At 35.7% G+C, this 9,042-nt stretch overlaps 1 protein-coding gene across 1 annotated transcript; it reads right to left on the bottom strand.

The window, feature by feature from the left end:
• Window positions 1-7,004: 7,004 nt before the first annotated feature.
• Window positions 7,005-8,490, bottom strand: LOC107484010 (uncharacterized). The gene is made up of 2 exons (XM_016104619.1): window positions 8,208-8,490; window positions 7,005-7,924 (listed from the first exon to the last, which is right to left on the bottom strand). Exons 1-2 carry the CDS (start codon window positions 8,488-8,490, stop codon window positions 7,005-7,007), a joined length of 1,203 nt encoding a protein of 400 aa, XP_015960105.1.
• Window positions 8,491-9,042: the final 552 nt, after the last annotated feature.

Genomic DNA, 9,042 nt, shown 5'->3' with positions numbered 1-9,042 from the left:
CCAAAAAGTGAACTCTTGTACCTTGTATTTTTGTGGTTTTGTTGTAGAACTTCTGAAACTATTTTTGTTATACTTTATTAGTCGCTTGGCCGGCTTGTGATTATCATCTTTATCCGCTTATCTGGTAGTGTTTTCATTTTGCTTTGTTTCCATTTTGTCGGCGTATGCTTGTCGCTCGTTGTTCGTTTACCGTTATGTTGGTATCTTTGGCGAAGCCACATCGTGGCTTTGCTATTATCGTGGCCGTTTGTTATGGCTTTAACTTGGTTGGCTCCTGGGGTGATCAGTCCCGTGGCGCCGTACCATTGTCCCATTACCATTCGTTATGAGGAACATGTCGTCGTGGGATGCATAATTGGGGAAGAATAAAAGGAGAAATTTGTTAAGTAAACATTAATCGACAGTTAAACAGGTCTATAGCCAAGGTAAGCGTTTAATGATAGTAGATCACTGAGCTCGTCAAACCGCCTAGACGGCGTGCCTGAGCTAGGAATAAAATCTTCTTAAGTTACCTACTTTCCATGTTCTTGGGATTTCCTTGCCATCGAGCTTTTCTAATTTGTAGGTGCCTTTGCCGAGTACTTTTCTGACCCTATAGGGGCCTTCCCATTTTGCCGCCAATTTTCCTTCCCCTTGGGTCGGTAGCCCTATGTCATTGCGTCGCAAGACGAGGTCATTTTCTCCAAATTCCCTCTTGAGCACTTTGGCGTTGTAGCGCAGGGCCATTCTTTACTTTAGTGCTACTTCTATCAAATGGGCCATTTGCCTGGCCTCATCCACCAGGTCCTTTTCTACTGCTTCTTCTACTCCCTTCAGAAGTACCCGCGGACTCGGCTCGCCGATCTCCACGGGTATCATCGCGTCCACCCCATACGTTAGGCGGAAGGGGGTTTCTCCCGTTGAGGACTGCTTGGTTGTACGGTAAGACCAGAGGACTGAGGCGAGTTCGTCGGCCCATGCACCTTTTTTGTTATACAGCCGCTTCTTGAGGCCTAGCAAGATGACCTTATTTGCGGACTCGACTTGCCCATTTGTCTGGGGGTGTTCCACCGAAGAGAATTTCTGTTTTATGCCCAGGCCGGCGAGGAATTCTATGAACTTCTTGTCAGTGAACTGCGTCCCGTTGTCTGAGATGACGACTTCCAGGATGCCGAATCGAGTTATCACCTGCCTCCACATGAACTTTCTACAATTGGAGGATGATATGCTGGCCAGTGGTTCGGCCTCTATCCATTTGGTGTAGTAGTCGATGGCCACTATGAGATATTTGACTTGCCCCGGACTAACCGGGAAAGGTCCCAAGAGGTCGATTCCCCATTGTGCGAAGGGTCGGGAGGACGTCAGTAGACTTAGTTCGGAAGCAGGTGTTCTGTGGAAGTTGGCGTTCTCCTGACACTTGACGCATTTCTTCACATTCTTTGGAATCTTCCATCATTGATGACCAGTAGTATCCAGCTCGGATGAGCTTTCTCGCTAGGGCTTTGCCCCTGATATGGTGGCCACAGCACCCTTTGTGGACTTCTCTGAGTACATAATTCGTCTGCTCGGGGTGTAGGCACTTCAGTAGGGGCTAGTTGAGTCCCTTTTTAAACAGTTGTCCCTGTATGGTCGCATATTTGGCTGCCTCCCTTCTCAACGCTTTAGTTGCCTTCTCATCGTCAGGGATTTTGCCGTTTTCCAGGAAATCGATGATAGGGTCCAACCAGGAGGGGCCAAACTTTGTCAAGTGAAGGGCAACTACTGGTTCCTTCACCATGCCTTGGATGAGAGATCGGTTGCCGACTCCCGATTTCGTGCTTGCTAGCTTATATAGGAGGTCTGCTCGTGTGTTCTTTTCCCTTGGGACGTGTTGGATCGTGACCTCATGGAACTGCTTGCTCAACTCTCTAACCTTCTCCAAGTACTTTTGCAACAGCGAGTCTCTGGCTCGGTAGCTTCCATTTATTTTCGAGGTGACGACCTGTGAGTCGCTACACACCTCCAGCCTCGTCGCCCTGACTTCCTGAGCTAGGGTTAGGGCCCCAAGAGGGCCTCGTACTCTACTTGGTTGTTTGATACCGGAAACTCAAACTTGATCGATTGTTCGTATATGACCCCGGCAAGACTTTCCAAGATGATCCCAGCTCCTCCGGACTTTTGGTTGGAGGCAGGTTGTGCTCTTTTGTGAAGACGATTCGCCTCTCCTTTGTGCCAGAAAACCCAGAAGAAGAAGAAGAAGAAGAAGAAGAAGAAGACAGAGTGTTGCGCAGGAGTGGCGCCAGAATAGAGCGTTTCGCACAAACAATCCCACGCGTTCGTGTCGTTTATGATTTTCGCCATTCACGCGGGAGCGTCAATGATGCGGACGCGTGACTTGCAAAATCGACGTAAAAGAGTGTTTGGGCAGAGAGTTGTGCTGGCTCGGGGCAAGAAGTGTGCTAAAAACAGAAATTTGGTCACGCGGACGCGTCCGCGTGAGTTGCACATATGGCCATCCACGCGAGCGCGTGCATGACGCGAACGCGTCGTATGAAAATTGGCTCCCAAGCCATACAAACAAAAAGTCACGCGGGCGCATGGCTGGCTTTGTGCAAATCGCACAAAATCCAGGGTACGCGGACGCGTGCCTGACGCTAATGCGTCATGATGAAGAATGCGTGACGTTCGCGATCGCGTGCCATACGCGATCACGTCGATTGTGCCGACCAGTTTTCTTTCTCTCTCTCTCCCAATCCGTATTCTCTCTTATTCTTTTATCATCTTGTTTTTCTTTCTTCATAATAATTTATCTCTTTCTATTTTCAGTTCTTCTTTGCTTGAGGACAAGCAAACATTTAAGTTTGGTGTTGACACTGCGCTTATGGGTTTTCTGGCACAAAGGGGAGGCGAATCGTCTTCACAAAGGAGCACAACCTGAAGAATAAAACGACCGCTCAGATAACTAAGGTGGTTGAGTTCCTTTCATTTTTTATTCCTCTCCTCTTCTTCTATGTTATGTTCCGATTTTTTGCTGTTTTGCTTTGTTTGTTGCATGATCCTTTATTAGTTAGAATCTTAGGACTAGTTTAGTTTTTTTTTTAATTGCTTTAATGCTGAAAAGATGTTTCATGTACCACTCACTGAACTTGAATCTAAAGAGAAAAGAAAAGAAGTGATATATTGCATGAGAAATCGAGTTAATTTTAAATAGTCTTATTTACTTAAATGTGGTGGTATTAATGGTAATTTTGAATGCATGATATGAACAGTGCATATTTGAATTTGAATCAAGGGATGTTGATGTATAAGGAACAGGAATTTAGATGCCATCAGAAAAACTCTGTACATTGAGAAGGGAGTACATTGTTACCAGAACCCTTATTTTTCCTCTCTAAACCATGAGCAATTAATCCTTCATTGTTAAGGTTAGGAGCTCTGTCTATTTTCATGGATTGATTCGTTTGATCTTTTTAATTTAATTCATGTCTTGATTTATATTTCAATAATTGTTTTCGTTCTTTATTTTATGAATATGGGTGGAACGGAAGTATGACCCATGTTCTAATTGAATTCTTGTAAAACTTGGAAAAGCTCTTTACTTGAACAATAGCTTGAAAACATATTATTAAAACACTGTTTATCAATTTTTATTAATATTTGGATATCATTCTAAATTCTAAGTACTAAATTTTAAATTTTAAATTTTAAATTCAAATAATATAAAAACAAAAAATTGATCAATTATTAGCTAATGTTAATAAAATTATGGTTTAATTATTTTATTGTCCTCATAGTTTTACCAAATTTTTAATTAAGTCTTTATACTTTTTTATTTTTAATTGAATTTTTATATTTCTTTAATTTTGTAATTAGGTCCTTTTCATGTCAAAAATATTAAAATTAACAGAATATTTTTTTAAAATACATGCGATCAAAGATTTAATCAGGATTTTAATTATGAATACCTTCAATTTATAAAAAAATATTTTTTGTTAACTCTAAGATTTTTCACATTAAGAATGACCTAATTATAAAATTAAAAGTAATGTAGAAACTCAATTAAAAAGAAGTATATAAACTTAATTATAAATTTAATAAAACTATAAGAACCAATAAAATAATGGTTTAATTACTTTGTTGGTCTCTATAGTTTCGCAAAATTTTCAATTAGGTCCCTATACTTTTTTTCTTTTAATTAGGTTCCTGCACCAATTTTTTTTTAATTAGGTCCCTCTTGATAGTAATTGGCTTAATTGTATAGAGACCCAACTAAAAATAAAAAATTTAGTGCAAGGACTCAAATAAAAAAAAAAGTGTAGGGATTCAATTAAAAAAAATTAGTACAAAAACTTAATTAAAAAAAAAAAGTATATAGATCTAATTAAAAATTTTGTAAAATTATAAGTACTAATAGAGTAATTAAATTAAACCTAAAATTATTGATATTCTAATATAGCCTTTCTTTTGGAAAAATTCACTTTTTGATAAGTCATCGACTCATCGTTATTATTTAAAATTTTAAATACATAATTTTTTATTAAGTTTTTAAAACTTTCCATATAAAACTCTAATCATAGTTAAGGGAAATTAATCCCATTAACACGGGCACCAATGACATATCTTCAATGGGAAGTCCTTAATCCTCTTGCTTCCGATTCATTACCTCCATAAAGTTAAATTAACCTCTCTAGTGTCTAATATCAAAGTCACGACGCTGTAGGATTTTTATTCTTGTTTTCCATGTGACAGACATTTTAGGCAAGCTTTTCTTACTCCTAGGCAAGTTAGGAACAAATTGGAACACAATTTACAAATTAATTTAATTTGATTTAAAATTAATTGAATTAACAATTAATTATTTTATTTAAAATTAATAATGTAAAATAGAAATTGATTTCATTTATTAAAAATTGATATAATATTATAATTGTATATTTTTATCTCTTTATTTATCAAGTAAGTTTTTCATCACCACCAAAGAATCATATCACATCCATAGAGAAATGGATGACCACTGTACTTGAACGGAAAACTGCTGCCTGTAGCCATTGTAAGGTGTAGATAAAATCATATAATTGTAGTAGAGGATTGAAAGAAACAGCAGAGAAAACAAATGCATGATTGTGCTAGTTCTTCAATAATTACGTAATCGAAGTCTAAGTCTGGCAGAGTTGTCAAGTGCACATGTGGTGTTTTGTAAAGTGCAACGACAATATATATATATTGAACAAAATATCTAATACAGCACATCTAGATAGATTTATAAATAAAAGATATTTAGATTTGTTTTTATTTTTATTTTTTTAAATTTTTTATAATCAAATACTATATTTGCTATCAATTTAGTTCAATATAAAAGATATTATCTTTTTTTCAGTTGTAAAACTAAATTTTTTATTATGTGTAAGTACTATTTGGCTATTTTTATAAATAAAAATTTATTTTTCTGTAAAAAAAACACACTAGTTTTATAAACCTTCATGTTCATTTTTAAAGTTTCAACTCAAAATCGTTGACTATGGAATTAAAAAATTTATTACATTAGTTATTATGCGCGTTAAAAATGATTAGTTGTTTTAAAATAAAATATAAATAATTAAATTAAAAAAAACTGGAATAGTAAAAATTATATAAATAGACAGAAAATAATCTTATATAAACTTTTATAATATGGATAATGAACAGTCGAACACTATACTTTTATGGCAAAAGCGGAAGGAGTATTTTTATAGAAACCGTGGTTTAACTTAGGATGAAAACTATAGGCTATATAGTTGTGAGTTTTTTTAACTTTAATATGGAGGCCCTGATGAAGTATAACAGTGATATGAGAGTTTAGGGTGTTTTACCGAGATGTGACAGCGGAGTAGAACAAATCGGACGGACCGATTTAATAGATAGAAATCGGATGGACCGATTTCAGTGTGCAGAAGAGGCACAAATTGGTGCTACCGATTTGAGTACCAAGGCTACGCGTCATGCATATACCTGGCTCCTTGGTTGGCCCGTGACTCTATCCTCAAAAGCAACGAAAATGTAACCCTCCTCCCAGCATATCTCTTTCACTCTTCGTTTATCTCTTTTTGAACCCCACACTTTTCTCTCTCTTCGTTTATCTCTTTTTGAACCCCACACTTTTCTCTCTCTGAACTCCACCACTTTTCTTTTTTGTTTTTTACCATTGTTGGACCACAACAAGGGTTCAAAAAAATTTGAAGAAAATGACAAGAAGAAGAAAAGTTAAAAAAGTAAATCAACCAGAACTTCATATTGTTAATTATTTTGGGCATTCAAATTATGTAAGTTTTTATTTTTTTTAATAATCTAATTTAATGATAATAATAGTGATAATAGTAGATTTTATTAGTAATATATATTATAATGGCACTAAGTAAAAGTTAATCATGTATGTGTGTATGATTTTTTATTGTTAGCTAGTTAGAAATAGAAATTAAAATAAAAGTTAATCATGTATGTTGTATGTCTGATATGGTTAATTTTACTGTTGAGTTGGATTTTTGTTAATGGTTATTGGTTAAAATAAAAAAGAAGAAAGAATGAATGTGATGTAATGAATGTAAAGAATGAATGAATGAAAGAAGAAGGAGAATGAGATCTGTACATAATAGATTAGAGTAGATATTGATATATTGTTGTTATTATTTTATTAGTATTAGTAATTGAGTTTAATAAATTATTATGATTAATAATAACAATTTAATAAATTATTTTATTTATGATAACTAATAATTGAATTTTAATTCAGTAAAATTTAGACAATAAATTAGTAATAAGTAAACTTAGATTAGGAAAATAGTATGTTGTGTGATGAATAATAATAATAATAATAATAATAATAATAATAATAATAATAATAATAATAATAATAATAATAATAAAAAAAAATAGTATGCTGTTTAAAATAATAATAATAATAATAATAATAATATTAGAGGCTGAACGAAAAAAAATATTTGTACTTCGAATAAATAATTTATCAGTCGTAAAATTATTATGGTTAGTTAGTTAAGGTTAATTATTTTTTGTTATAAGGTAATGAATATGATTGAAGGATTGTTGTATAATTTACTTCTCTCAATAGCTGACCTAATAGAATCGTGTCGATCAGAGATAAGTCCCACTCTGTCACGTGTCACCATATGTTGACGCAAGTTACTCAGGAAAAAGTACCATGCATCAGAAGTCTCTCCCTCCACTATGGCAAATGCAATAGGTACGATGTTGTTATTACCATCTTGTGAGATTGCAACCAATAAACAACCCTTGTATTTTCCATACAAATGAGTCCTGTCCACCTGCACCACTGGCTTGCAGTGTCTGAAGGCCCTTATACAAGGGTAATAGCTCCAAAAGACTCTATGCAGTACACGTATATCAGGAACCAAATCATCCCACTGGTAAGCAGGCATTGTTTCAAAGTGAACCACTGCTGATGGCACCTTGTGACACATGGCCTCAAACCATATGGGCAAAGCTTCATACGATGCTTCCCAACCACCGAAAATTGATTCCACCGCTTGCTGCTTTGCTAACCAAACCTTGCGATAACTGATGGTGTAGTTAAACTTTGACTGGACTTTAGCAATGATTGATTTTACCTTTATAGATGGGTCAACTTCTACCAACGGCTTAATTGCTTCTGCAACTGTCTTGGAATCCAGCTTTGAATGGTCTTGAGAAATAGTTGACCTGGTACACGTGTGACTTCCATTGTACCTCTTTATCTCCCAATAATACTTCTTCTGCATTTTGGTTACCCTGATCAACCAGTCACAACCATTGCCATATTCTGTGCATTTGGCATAGAATGTCGTGGGTTCCGACTCATATACCCGATAGTCTACACCTCTTCGAATGGTATAATCTTTCATTACCTTGATTACTGCCTCCCTTGAACTGAATTCCATCCCCACTGTGAACTCACCATCCGCCACAATAGGAAGGGCTGCATACATCAAAAGAAATAAATCCTTTATTATGTACTCAATAATAAATTACTTACTATAACTCAATTAATAAACACACTAGAACTATATAAGATCATAATAGTCTTTTTTTTTCGCTACTCTATCTACGCAAAGAATAACTAAATATAATTCATAATAAAGACCTACCAATTAATAAGAAAATCAAATGCTATGGTCACAAATAACTATCCACATATATTACGCATCTGACTTATTTATCAGCTACATCAGAGTTTCACATGTCTATCTAGCTTTACGCACCTGCATTCATATATTGCGGAAACTCCGGTGCGTGCATAGCCTCCAAATCCAACGACCGCATGAAAGAAGGCTCCTGAAACGGATGCGGGTTTGCTAGTGCATTTGCAACTTCTGCCACATCTGCATTCATAGCACCGCCAGTTTCATCTTCATCTTCACCTGGACCAACGATCTCATAGTTACTTTCAAATTCATCCTCGCTTTCACTATTATAATCTTCCAATTCAATGTTACGGTCTGCTTCGGATTGCTCAAACTCAATATACAACTCGATGCACGACATTCAGTGGCGATTTTTCATATACATTGAAAACATTTCATGCATACTCGCTTCACCTGTCACGTACTTGGTCTGAAATTGAACGAACCCACCAAACACAGATAACGGATACCTGTACAAAATACACGATACTCTCTTAAATCTTTGAGAATCTATCTTCTCACAAATCACCCCTTTCAATTACTCAAATGATAATGTGAACGGAATGATAATATCTAATGGATTCTCACACACAAATTGAACACCTCATATGTTTACAATAAAATCTGTCCGTAATAATAAATCTTCAACACAACTCTATCATCCATAATAGTATACGTACCTGACTAATCTCAATATCCCTAAAATTTATTCTACAATAATGAGGGAGAAAGAAAAATGAGAGAAGAGGAGGAAGAACAGCTGGGACGGCTACGAAGAAATGAATGGGACTTCTATGATATTTTTTCATTTTATGTATGCACTTACAGGTAAATCGGAGGGACCGACCGTGTTCATATCGAAATTTGTGCGCATCACAAATCGCTGGGTCCGACCGGTGTACTCCCGAATTAA

Source organism: Arachis duranensis, chromosome 4 (assembly GCF_000817695.3).
Source record: "Arachis duranensis cultivar V14167 chromosome 4, aradu.V14167.gnm2.J7QH, whole genome shotgun sequence".
Lineage (NCBI taxonomy): Eukaryota > Viridiplantae > Streptophyta > Magnoliopsida > Fabales > Fabaceae > Arachis > Arachis duranensis.
Note: the sequence above shows the minus strand (reverse complement) of the source record. Positions and strands in the feature narration are given on the sequence as shown.

Coding starts and splice junctions, on each gene's coding strand:
- LOC107484010 (XM_016104619.1), bottom strand. CDS start 8,490: ATGTCGTGCATCGAGTTGTATATTGAGTTTGAGCAATCCGAAGCAGAC. Junction 7,925..8,207: donor TCCGCAATATATGAATGCAG/GTGCGTAAAGCT, acceptor TGATGTATGCAG/CCCTTCCTATTGTGGCGGAT.